A 13,678-nucleotide genomic window follows, 5' to 3' on the forward strand; every position below is an offset into this window, starting at 1 on the left:
TCGAACCCCATTATAGTCTATGGGGAAAATGCTTCATTTCAGGGGATCCCACCCTTCAACTCAGGAGAGTCACCAAGTATCACACCCTAGGAAATGATGCCAACACCCTGGAATGCAACTGGGACAGCAGGGGAAGCATGTCTGGGGGCATCTAACATGCCCAAGTCACTGTATTATGTCGGGATTCCTGTCAGCTTGCGATATGCGGGAGCTGACTTTTTCCCTTAGGAATGCATTGACCAGCATTGATTGGCCGAATGCCATACAGCATTTATTGGCCGAATGCTGTACTCTATATAGCATGCGGCCAATCAACGCTGGTCAATGCATTTCTATGGGAAAAAGTCAGCTCGTGCATATCGCAAGCTGACAGGGATCCCGACCAGATAGAGCCCCAAAGAGCTGGATGAGTGACATTCCCACCTAAATAAAGGTAATCCCTAGCTAACCCTGCCTGTAGATCTATCCCTGTCACATACAGTAGTTCACAGTCTCAAATTAATCGAATGTTAAATCCACCATTCGTATAAATTGGAGGTCACCTGATTTAGCCAGCCAATTACTTTTCCGATTTTTTTTTCAATGCCTCCATTGTCATAGTTCCTGTCCCACCTCCCCTGCACAGTTATTGGTGCAAAAAAAGCGCCAGGAAGGTGGGAGGGTATATGAATTTTTACTGCATTTGCCTCGTGGTATTCGTTTCCAATCGAATACCCCGAACGGCGTGATATTCGATCGAATATGTATTCAATCAAACAGTGTTCGCTCATCTCTAGTCTCCTATGATAGCTTATACAAGTGAACATAACTGTCACTTACTAAACTGGAAACATATTCCCTTTAATGTTAGACATAGGTCTGTGTAAATGTTCAATAATAATGACCAACTCAGTATCTTGAGCTGAATGGTGACTAGGTAGGTGGCCACTGTCACTACAGCCTGATTATTCACAACTACATGGGCTGTGTGAAGGATGCCATGCTCATCATAGAGTCTAGAACCATCAGAAGAAGGTGTCAGTTCAGCATTAGCTATAAAATCATCTGAGCAGTGGGGGGAAGGAAGGAACATTTCAATAATCTCATAGATGTCAAATTAATATAAAAACCATAGTAAATTAAATAAAACAAAGATTGTTCCTGGAATCACACAACTTATACACTCAGATTGTTTACTTGTCTTATGTAGAACTTATCACAGTGCACAGTCTTACAGTCCTGTGAAGGTTACACTCCTCAATCTGTATTTGCTCCCACCATCTTTCTTATCTCTTATTATACTGCAGATCCCAAAAGGCTAAATTAACCATTGATTTTACTTTAGAGTACAATTGAACTAAAAAAAATTTTCATTCCATCCCCTAAACCTACATTAAATATATCAAGCCTTCTTATTATAAGATATCCCCATACAATTACCTTCTTGTTTTTTCACTCTCTAGACTTTCTTTGACACTTGCTGACATACATACACTTCTCACAGGTAGGGGTCCCTGGAATCTCTATCCCTATCCATCTCTGCCGCTACATACTCAAAACTCAGTGAGAAATTACAGATTAGAAAATCTGAACAATAGGAGGACAGTTTGTTTCTAGTTTTCCCAGACCAGTCTCCTCTTGCACTCAACAGATGAATCTACAGACAAACAATCCACAAACAACAAGATCCATGGAGGTAACCATCTCACTCAAGATAAACTGTTCAATGAGGTTTACTGTTGTCCTCCATTCTATATGTACTAAACATTATTTCTACATTAAGCACATTGATTCAAAAACACCCAGAAAAGGTCTACAGCTATGGAACTCCTGGCCAGATGGCCAACCTTAAACTAGTAATCTATTGTTAGAAACAACATAACCATCAGACAACATACAAAGTTTAGTGTAGCTAGAGAGAGCCAATCTGGGAAGAAGCAATTCTTACTCTTGTGGTAATGTAATCTAGCTAAAATGTCTAGCTTGGAAATGTAAAGGTAAGAAGGTAATGACAACTTGGATTCCGGCTGAGAGAGAAGAAAGGATTATGCAGATTATTACCAAATACCGACTACTGAGCAATTAGATTCTGGAAAGCAACTTGTTTTTTGTACTAGCAAAAACTACCACCATGTATCAGTGTCCTAACACCCTGTTACTGTTCTCAGGATAATGGGTACTGTTGTACTTTGAGACTCTAAGACATGCTTAAAGGGGATGGCCACTTTCAGACCAATATTGACAAACAAATGTACAATAAAAAGATATACAATTTTTATTATTTTATATTTAATATAATATATTATAATATAATATATAATATTATAATATAATATATTAATATTTAATATTTTATGTACCAATTCCTCACAGTTTTCTAGATTTCGGCTTGCTGTCATTCATTCTGTTACTTCTAGAGGATAAAACTCTGAGCATGGTCATGTGATTTACGGTCCATGGTCATGTGATGAGCACACAGGTGCCTCTCGTTACAGTCACAGCACAGTAATCAGACATCTGCCTGGTAATCAGCTGTGCACCTGTGTGCTCATCACATGACCATGGACCGTACATCACATGACCATGGCCAGAGTTTTATCCTCTAGAAGTAACAGAATGAATGACAGCAAGAAGAGATCTAGAAAACCGTGAGGAATTGATACAGAAAGTATATTGGAAAATTGTATCTTTTTATTGTACATTTGTTTGTCAATATTGGTCTGAAAGTGGCCAATCCCTTTAAGGAATACATCTACAAAAGGACCGTCTTACTCCACGTCCATGCTGTCAGTATCCCAAAATCCAGCCGGTAACCTTGCAGTGTCCTTTGGGAGCAAGTATAGTGAGTTGACTATCATGACATTAAGGAATTAGGTGAACCACTCAAATTTGGACCGGGGAATGTGACAATCTAGTTTGCTTCACAAATCTCCTTTCTAAGGTGGGATCAAATCATTTTTCCCTATGGAGCAAGGGGAGCAGCTGCAGTCTGACCTCCCAATGCTCCAGCTCCACCGTCAGGTTAGCTGTCTCCCTCCCTTATTGTATACGCACAAGCTTTCTGTGTTGTTATAGGAGAACACAGTTATCTAACTCAATTCTTTCTTCTTCACTGTCACTGTCTGCCTTTTCCATCTGAATGACTGGATACAGTCTACAGATGCCTTCCTTGTCCTATGTACAGTACAACCATTGTGCGTCTTAATATTAAATGGAAGGATTGGTGCAACACCAGATACACTTTTAGTCTCTGTACATCAGCAAATACACTGTTGTCCTTGTAGAAGTAGTCTTAGACCAGCTATGCGACAAGCATGATCTGGACATGCTACCCAGGAGGAAATGAGTGACTGGTAAGAAATCTCACCTGTGGCAGCTTTGTCTCTGACTTGAGAGGGAACTGAAGCTGCTGGACAACCCTGAGCAATCTCCAACTGTTTTGAAAATTTTTACACAAAACCAAGCGATAAACTGTATCTCAGATGGATAATGCAGAGGAAAGTTTATTTAAAAGTGAGGTTACAGCAAAAGGAGATAATAAACAGAACAGAGACAAAGCTACAGAGACCTGTGATCAGGCAGATAAGTCTGGCAAGTGTCCCAAAATAGGGATTCTTAAGCCAAATTTCTGGCAATCAGCCATCAGAACATTCCCTTATAATTATACATGTGATTTCTAAGCATTAGAGTTCTACTTTATATAGAAATAGTACTACTCCTATTGCCCTATATTTACAGACAATAATACAATAGTACTTCTATTGCCCTGTATATAGAGACACTATCCAGTACCACTTCTTCCAGTACCACTACCACTTTGAATGGTAAATATACAGGGTGTCCAGAAAGTAAGTACACAAAATGAAAGGCTGGACTTTATCCGGTATATGAAGCGTTTTTTTTTTTTTTTTTTTTAAATTAATGAACATGTGACAAGAAATGCACAGTTGTGGCATTCCTATCCCTTGCTGCGCCATGTGAAAGGAGAAAGAAAGAATGGGAATCATTAATGGGAAATCAGTTTAATCACTGTTACTTATTTAAAAGAATTGCTTGGTGCTCGCCGCCTGTCTCAATGCAAGCAGTGCAACACCGGGAGATGGATTGATGCACCCATTCACAGACTCCTGGCATGCCCTCACTGCAACGAACGCAGTCTGGATGCGGTTCACGAGCTCTTCGCAGGTTGGCACAGGCGTTGCATACACAACGGACTTTAGACCAAAAAACAAGAAGTGCACTAAATCATAAACTTTAATAGTAGTAATTAAGAGGCAAAAGGACCCTAAGATAATAAGGACCTAATAAATAGGGCTCCTAATGAGTGTGACATTGAAACACTAGCAGCTGGTGATGTGTACTGTAAGTTCCTTGCATAAACAATTGGCAGGGTCCCCTTTAAGCCAGCATACCTCCACACTAATATAACATCCAGAGGAATTGGCTTGCACAAACATATATAACAAATACAGACACATAGAATTGCAAGCACTGGTGAACAAGACCATCACTTCACACAGCTGCAGTTGATGTAAGGCAATACTACCTACACCACTAATGACACACACATAGCATAACACTAACACACATTAGGCCACACAATACTCCACCTGACGCGTTTCCCCAGTATTCTGGTTCATCAGAGGCAGATATATGTAATTTTAGTAGGCCATAAGGCTGCCGCCCTGGTCATGGGCAAGCACCTCTGCTCAAAAATACGAGCTTGGTGTACAAAGCGCTTGGCTGGCTCTGATGTACAGCCATTGAACAGTAGGCGGGCTGTGTGAAGTGCTGGTCTTGTTCACCAGTGCTTGCAATTCTATGTGTCTGTTTTTGTTCTATATGTTTGTGGAAGTGGGTCTCCCTTCCGAAATTTAGCCAATTCCTCTGGATGGGGAGGGGAGGTATACTGGCTTAAAGGGGACCCTGCCAATTGTTTATGCAAGGAACTTACAGTACACATGACCAGCTGCTAGTTTTTCAATGCCACACTCATTAGAAGCCCTAGTTATTAGGACCTTATTATCTTAGGGTCCTTTTGCCTTTTAATCACTACTATTAAAGGTTATGTTTTAGTGCACTTCTTGTTTTTTGGTCTAAATTTTGAGATAGGTGCATCACTCACTATTTGTTTTGATAATACACAACGGACTTGACAATGTTCCCACAAGAATTTCTGTTACATTCACAATTACTAGCTTATATTCTCTGTATCGGTCTACCTGCAGCACCACCACGGGCAATTTCCGGTCACATATTCATGAATAAAAAACGCTTCATATGCCCAATGCCCTACAACCGTGGTACTGGATGGTGCTAGCACTACTAGGGAAATGGGGTAGGGAAGCTGTCCCTAGCACTACGACAGCTGACTAGGCCCTGCCTGAGGGTGTTGGTCAGCTGTACCCGAGCAAAGCTTGGCCCCAAAAACTACTGGCTCTCTAAGCACGAAGACCTAACAGACAGGTAGGATGAGAGCTGAAAGAGGCTAGGGACTGGGAAACTAGAGGCGGTCTCCCGTAGCGAAAGGATAAGTGCAGCTGCAAACATTACTAACTAGGATGGGACATGCTGGAGAAATAACAGGTGCAGCACAACCACTAAACACACTACAAGAATTGAGGACAGGAGGAGTGGAGTAGTGAGGAAAGGGAATAACAGGACAGGAGCAAAACAAAACTGAAACCCAAAACAGAAACTCACTAATACCAAAACAGTGACAGGCAGCAAAAAAAAAAAATGCAGGACAGGGGTTGAGTAGGAATGTATGAGGGAAAAGCAAACTCTCACACAGAAAAAAAACTCACACCACTTCCAATTCAGCTCCAGAAACCGTACAACTCCAACTAAACTCTCCTTCAAGACTGGACCAAGAATCCTAGCTGGTAACCACGAAAACCGGCGAGGACTGAAGCCAACAGTCAGCCTTTTACAGACCCTGTAAAGACTTGCTAGGATGTCGACAATTACACATGCCTGAAGCTCACATCCACCTATACACAAAGCAAGCTCAAGTAGACACTGTGGCAGATATCCAACCACTATCCCAACAGCTCAGTGGCAAAGCGAACCGACCAAAGAACCACAGGACACCAGACGAACACTGCCAAAAACACACTTTATAAACAACTCAGATCCTGACAATATACCGGCTAAAGTCCACCCTTTCAGTGTGTGTACGTACTTTCCGGATAGCCTTTATAGACAAAATTATACTTCCACCTTCTGCTCAGTTCATTCCTGGTTTTGATTCAACACAGCAAAATCTTTGACAAAAAAAGCTGCTTTTCCGCAACGTGGGGCCTCAGTCTAATTCTCATTATCTGCTATTATTTTGTATATATGTACATTGCACAATATGACTTATTTTGATCTGTTTGTTGTGTGTATTTCTCAGTATGTGCTCTTATTCTATACACAGTGAAACTTCATTTAGACTACAAACCCAAATTTCATTAAAAAGTGTTTTTCTTAGAGGTTGGTCTTAAAGCAGTTGGTTACTATTGAAAATAGAAAATTCGCCATAGAAATGTGGTCTTGTGAAGCAGGTGGTCTTTTGGAGAGGTTTCAGTGTATATACAGTAGATATTCCACAGTACCACAGCTCTTGTCCTATATATTGGATATAATTCCCAGCCTATATTCAGGAGGGGTGATATATTATGTTCAGGTACCTTTTCAGTTTTCACTTCATACAGCAGAAAGGCTAGGTCCAGCCCTGACAGAAATCAACACTATTTGTACTTTGGAAGAAGTAGTAAATATTTTCCAGTATATATAGCTATGGATTTCTGTGTGAATTATAGCTTGCGTTATACAGCTATAGCAGAGTTAACCTGAACTTTTGCAGTGTGACAACAGCTGCATGGAGAATACCCACACAAACATGGAGTTTTTCCCATGTTTCTGTGGGTATTTTCCATCTACTCCAGTTTCCTCCTGTATTCCAAAGACATACCGATAGGGAATGTAGATTGTGAGCCTTATATGGGACAGTGTGTGTACAAGCACTAGTGAATATGTTGGTGCTATACTAGTAAGGCTACAGTTCACACCATTGGTGATTGTTTGGGGATTGCGTTCCCCATTATGCTTGAAAAAAGCTTAGAGAAAAGTCCTGCAAACAGTATAGGGTGGAAACCCAGCAGACCCCATGAGGTCTATGGGGTTCAGGGATTCCACAGGTAACTGCTTTTTATGTGGATTGTCCACAAGTAGACCCGAAAAACAGAAACCCCAATGCTTGTTTGAACCTAACGTCAGCAAAATAAATAATCTTATCACAGAAGTCAACAAAAACCAATGAATAGCCATTGAATAACTTTTCTTAATTACTTTTTGCTGGTTTTATTTGTCAGTTTAACCAATTGCAGAAGTTCTATTAATGTATAGATTTACTTCACACTTGTATAGTGCCATCACATTACACAGCACTGTACAGAGTCCAGTGATTCAATAGTGGGGGAATTTCGTAGGAAGCAAATTTAGCTATCAGTATATTTTTGTAGTCTGAGAAATAATGTCACTTCTTATGAATAATTTAGTTGTGTTTGTAGACACCACTAAATGTGCTCTAGATACATGTACAATCCAGGATGCCATTATCTGAAATGGATTGAAGAACGGTCCAGTTTTAATAAGGCTTCAACAGTTCGCTGTTATCCAAAATGTGATAGTTATAAAATGTCCTATTACATTATCCTTCACTGCTATTGTCAATGATGGAAAAGTCTTTTCTTATCACTATCACTTTCAGTTAGTGCCAAACTTGCAAACTTTATTCTATTATATCTGTGTCCTTGCAGTCTATTATACGATAACAAATATTAACAAAAATTTTCCAAAATTTACAGCTGGACAAAGACCTTGAGGAAGTTACAATGCAACTTCAAGATACTCCAGAGAAAACAACCTATATCAAACAGAACCACTACCAGGATTTGAATGATATACTAAGTATACGAAACTTCACAGACAACAAAGGTATGATGTTAAAGGGGTTGTCCGGGATAAATAGATCTTTCTAATCTAAGCTAAACACCCCTGGCCCCCCTCCCCCACCTACCTTCTAAATTACTTACTGTACCAAAAATCTATATTTACCTAGATCGACAGGGCGGTCATGTGAATGCAGAAGCTGGCACTATGACTCCATTGCGCAGGTGTTTACACCATAATTATGGCTGCGTTTACAACACATTGGACCTCAGCCTTAAAGGGGTATTCCCATGAACATAATCATATCTAGATTTGTAGATAATTAAAAGTTAAACATTTTTGCAAATATAAGTAATTAAAAATTCTGCAAAGTTTTAAAGATTTTCTCTAACTTTCTTAGTGGTGACAGTCTGTTATCTTGATCGATTGCCAATGTACGACCACAAAACTTTCTATGGTCTGGGACTTGTCAGGAACCCAGCTATGATTTTCTTATTGTAGCTGGGTTATCAGACAGGGACGCTACATGTATGAGAAGATATCCCGGTCACAATAAGGAAATCATGGCTGATTTTCTGACCTTAGAAAGTTTCTGCATTCATGGTCGTATCCACTGGCAACCGTTCAAGACAACAGACTGTGATCACAAGATATTTAGAGAAAATCTTTAAAACTCTGCAAAATGTTTAATTACTTATATTTGCAAAAATGTTTAACTTTTAATTATCTACTCTATAAAGGCAATGCACTAAACTGTTCTATAATGCTTTTGTGATATTAATATATAATGTCAGCTGTAAGAGTGTGGGACAGATGTGCAGCCCGCATACAATGGTATACAATAGCTATAGTTGTTTTCTTAACCTTACATACACAAGATAAGATAAGATAAGACTCCATGCAGTTGTTGTCCTTGGTTGGATTTGAACCAAGGACTCCAGCGCTGCACTGTAAGGGTGCATTCACACTACGTAACGCCGGGCGTGTATGAGAGCCGTACACGCCGGCGTTACAGAAGGGCTGCCGAGCACTTCCCATTCACTTCAATGGGAGCGCTCGTAAACGCCGCTGTTACGAGCGCTCCCATTGAAGTGAATGGGAAGTGTTCGGCAGCCCTGCTATAACGCCGGCGTGTACGGCTCTCATACACGCCCGGCGTTACGTAGTGTGAATGCACCCTAATAGTGCCAAGTAGTATAGTCCCAGGCCAGTTTCAATCTGCAACAAAATAATGTGGAACAATGAGGCCAAAATTTACCTTCAGAACAACTATGTTTCAAGTGGAGTTGACAAAAAATTAAAGTATGAAAAAAGGCAGTCCATCCCTATGGTGAATCACGAAGAAGATGTTTAGTTCATTAGGCTAAGGCCACACATAGCGAAACACAACAAAAAATGCTCTAAAAAACAAAACAAAAACCCCCCCAGCAGAAACGCATGTGTTTTTTTTTCTGCAGCGTTTTTCATAGTTTTTTGGCAGAGTTTTCCTTTTCAGGTTTTCTACCCTATATGGAAAACGCGAGTATAGCATTTCCGCAGGTATAATTGACATGCTTCAATTTTAAAAATGCATGGGCGTTTTTGAAAAAACTGTTTTTGTGCGGAAGATTTTTTTTCTGCAATGTGTGGATGGAATTAACTGGAATCTCATTCACTTTGCAGGTACTGTAAAATGCAGCAGTTTTTGCCATGGCGTTTCCGCAGTGGCAAAAACACTGCGTTTTTGCTATGTGGGGCTTTAGCCTTACTGTTTTTTGTGATGTACATTGGTACACAAATCTGTTGGTAGAAATGTGTCATTCTGTGATGGAAAGCAGTTTCATCTGAAACACATTAAAGTAACAGGCATGTTTTGTCAAATCACTCGGTTGATAGTTGGCTAGATTCACATTACAATTAGCTCTCTGTTGGGGCTTTCTATTGAGCATATGATTGTATTTCTGAAAATGATTTTATGGTATACATTTTAACATTTTAATACTTTCGACTTATTTAGACATGCATGCCATTGATTTCCTTAGTTTTTGCATTATACTCTTTGGCCAAAAAACTGCTAAAACAAGGAAAAGAGGGCAAATTATTGTAACCCACATCCCAATGAAAGTAAATGATCCATTATGGAGTATGTGTAAATATTGTTTTTGAGAAAGCCCCAAAGACTAAACATGATGTAAAGCTAGCCTTACAAATTCTGCTTGAAATACAAACATTTACAAGCACAACTTTACATAAGAAGAAAAGCAAATAATTAAAAAGATAAAATAACTATAGTCTGGTTGATAACTGCCAATATACTGTACTGCTGATATCAGTACAGTGAATCCCAGTGAATTTCCAGACAGATGTGACTAACTGTATAGTATCAGCACATCTCTGCAACTCCTTTAATGATTTTCTGAGTATTTGTTAATTTCCAAATAACTTTCTTTTAGCCCTTTCTAACTGGAACACGTACATTGCAATATTGCCACCTGCTTCAGCAACTTTATTTGATCAAACCCATATTTAAAAAAAAAAGGTGACACAGAAAATGGTCAAGGTTGACAAAAAATTAGGTCAGCATTATTTGTCACATTAAAATAAAGAGCATGCCTGGTGTTCATTATCAGTGTGGGGGGGGGGGGGGAATGAGGAAAGTGAAGGCAGTCAGTCTTATTTGTCTAGGCCAGTGATGGCGAACCTATGGCACGCGTGCCAGAGAGGGCACGCAGAGCCCTCCATGCTGGCACGCGTGCGGTCGCCTGGATCGCTCACCAACAGGGAATCCGGTACAGGATTCCCCGTTGATGAGCGATCACTGCCTTCAGTTGTATGTGCAAATGCACATACAGCTGAAAGCTGTCAGGGTAGGCCGCGGATCGCGCGACCGCGGCCTACACTGGCTGCAGAGTTTGACCTCTGCCCCGACGCGGGCGCGATGACGTCATCAGCGCCGCCAGTGACAAGAAGGTGGATGCTGGCGGCTCTTCAGGGGTGAGTATGAGAGTGGCTCACTGTGTATATGATGTTGGGGGGAGCGCTTATAATACTTGGTGGGGTGTATGATACTGGGGGGGAGTGTATAATACTGGGGGGGCTTATAATACTGGGTGGGGTGTATAATACTGGGGGAGTGTATAATACTGGGGGGAGTGTATAATACTGAGGGAGCTTATAATACTGGGGGGAGTGTATAATACTGGGGGGCTTATAATACTGGGGTGGCTTATAATACTGGGGGGTGTACTAAAGAGCATATAATACTGGGGGGGGGGGCTATTTATAAGCACACAATACTGTGTGTGGATGCCACTGTGGAGCATATAATCCTGTGGGGGGGGGACACCTACTGCGGAGCATATAACACTGGGGGGCTACTGTGGTACTGTGGAGAATATAATATTGTGTGGTGGGCCCACTGCAGAGCATATAATACTGTCTGGGGTCCCCTCACTATTTATATCACACAGTATCTGTTTTATAGCAGACGTGATATTAGTACAGGATGTAAGAATATTACACGGTAACTATAAAACAGATCCTGTGCGATGTAAATAGTGAAAATTAATTGTTCAAAGTACCAAATGCCGAGACCTTTACATTTCAGGACAACGTTGTTTGTATTATTGAAAGCTCTGTAAAGCCCCACATGACTGTAATTTTTGGTCAGTAACTGTCCGCAATTGTGGATCCGCATAGTATTAAGTCTATATTGTCGTGTTGGCACTCCGCGAAAATTTTTTGGGTTTTGGGTTGCAGTGTGGGCACTCGGTCTCTAAAAGGTTCGCCATCACTGGTCTAGGCAGTCATATACGGTATTATGCACTATGTAGTCCTATACACACAGTATACTCCTATTTGGATCTTACTATATGTATAATGAATATGTCCGACACAAAAAAAAAACTACCCACTCTATATTAATTAAGAACACGTTTGAATGAAGGTCAACTTCAATATTCACAGATTTCTACAAACACAATATTAGAAGGAATAGAATTTTGTTTAGTTTTTCCCTTTAAATACATAGAGGAATACATAGCAGATCGTAGCTTCACAATATTATCCCTCTGGTAGTCATCTCCACCTAGTGGTGAACCTGCAAACATGCAAACATTTGCATCAAAGAAATGGACTCCACTATTTTAATACCATACAATACTGTATGTGAAGAAGGCATGGAATATGAAGATGGAGATCAAATTAGAACCTTATTTGTGTGTTTTTGCTGTAACAGAGAATTAGAAAGGAGTCTCACAAGTGCAACAGTTTATGTCAGTGTTGCTTTATCTCAGTTCTACAAAAAGAGTTAATGTATGATCTTGTGACCGCAGTAGGAATCTGAAGACAGAGCAAGTCAAGTGTATGCTTTGGTCCCATGTTTGCATGGGTTTCCTCTGGGTACTGGAGTTTCCTTTCACATGCCAAAAGTACATGGCTTCCCATAAGACAGCAGATCTTTGTGGGTGTTGTAAATGAACGACTATATGGCAGCCACGAACGCCCCTACTCCACAACAGTCCCTACAATTTTAGTCCCTTGTGTGAGAAAACTGTATTAGGCTAAGGCCCCACGGGCCGTAATTGCAGAGCTAAAGCGCTGCGGAAAGAACCGCGGTGTGAACGCACTGCGGTTTTTTTTCCGCAGCACGTTTAAGAAAGTTCACAGAGTTTTCCTCTGCGGACTTTCTCTTAACATTATATCTACAGGAAAGCCGCCAGCGTTTCCGTAGATATAATTGACATGCTGCGATTTGCAAAGCAGCAACGGCTTTGCAAATCGCAGAGTGTCTGTGCTGCGATTTCTTCCGCAAAGTGGGCATGGGATTCACATGAATCCTATCCCTTTTGCTTGCACTGTAAAACGCCGCGATTTTTCCCACAGCATCTCCACTGCGGGCAAATCGCAGTGTTGATGTCTCGTGGAGCCCCGGCCTTACAAATGTCTGTCGTTATTTAGTAAGAACAGAAACATTCCTTTGTGACTACAAATACTAGTGCTTCTCAATAAAATGGAATATCATCAAAATTTTTTTTTTTTTTTTTTTTTTAGTAATTCAATTGAATAAGTGAAACCCTTATATTATATTGTGTCATTACAAACAGAGTGAACTTTTTCAAGTGTTACTCTCTGTTAATGTTGATAATTATGGCTTACAACCAAGGAAAACCCAAAAGTCATTATCTCAGAAAATTAGAATATTATATAAGACCAACTGTAAAAAGATTATTTAACGCAGAAATGTTGGCCAAATGAAAAGTATGTACAGTATGAATGACTGCATCAATGCGGCAATGTGGCATGGAGGAGATCAGCCTGTAGCACTGCAGAGGTGTTATGGAACCCCAGGTTGTATGATAGCAGCCTTCAGCTCATCTGCATTGTTGGGTCTGGTGTCTCATTTTCCTCTTGACAATACCTCTACAAAATGTCAGGTGAGTTTGCTGGCCTATCAAGCATAGTGATACCGTGTTTATTAAACCAGGTCTTGGTACTTTTGGCAGTGTGGACAGGTGCCAAGTCCTGTTGGAAAATTCCATCTCCAAAAAGCTTGTCGGCCGAGGGATGCATGAAGTGCTCTAGAATTTCCTGGTAGACAGCTGCACAGACTTTGGTCTTGATAAAACATAGCGGACCTACACCAGCAGATGACATGGCTCTCCAAACCATCACTGATTGTGGAAACTTCACACTAAACCTCAAGCAGCTTGGATTGTGTATAGCGATCTCTCCACTCTTCCTCCAGACTCTGGGATCTTGATTTCCAAATGAAATGCAAAAT

General features: G+C 40.6%; 1 protein-coding gene across 2 annotated transcripts in view; it reads left to right on the forward strand.

Moving 5' to 3' along the window:
• Positions 1-13,678, forward strand: part of GABBR2 (gamma-aminobutyric acid type B receptor subunit 2) — a 639,056-nt gene that overhangs the window by 604,995 nt on the left and 20,383 nt on the right. For both annotated transcript variants that reach the window (XM_075270993.1, XM_075270994.1), the window contains exon 17: positions 7,833-7,962. In XM_075270993.1, coding sequence (XP_075127094.1) covers positions 7,833-7,962 — 130 coding nt within the window. The remainder of the gene's footprint in view (positions 1-7,832; positions 7,963-13,678) is intronic.

Source organism: Leptodactylus fuscus, chromosome 4 (genome assembly GCF_031893055.1).
Source record: "Leptodactylus fuscus isolate aLepFus1 chromosome 4, aLepFus1.hap2, whole genome shotgun sequence".
NCBI lineage: Eukaryota > Metazoa > Chordata > Amphibia > Anura > Leptodactylidae > Leptodactylus > Leptodactylus fuscus.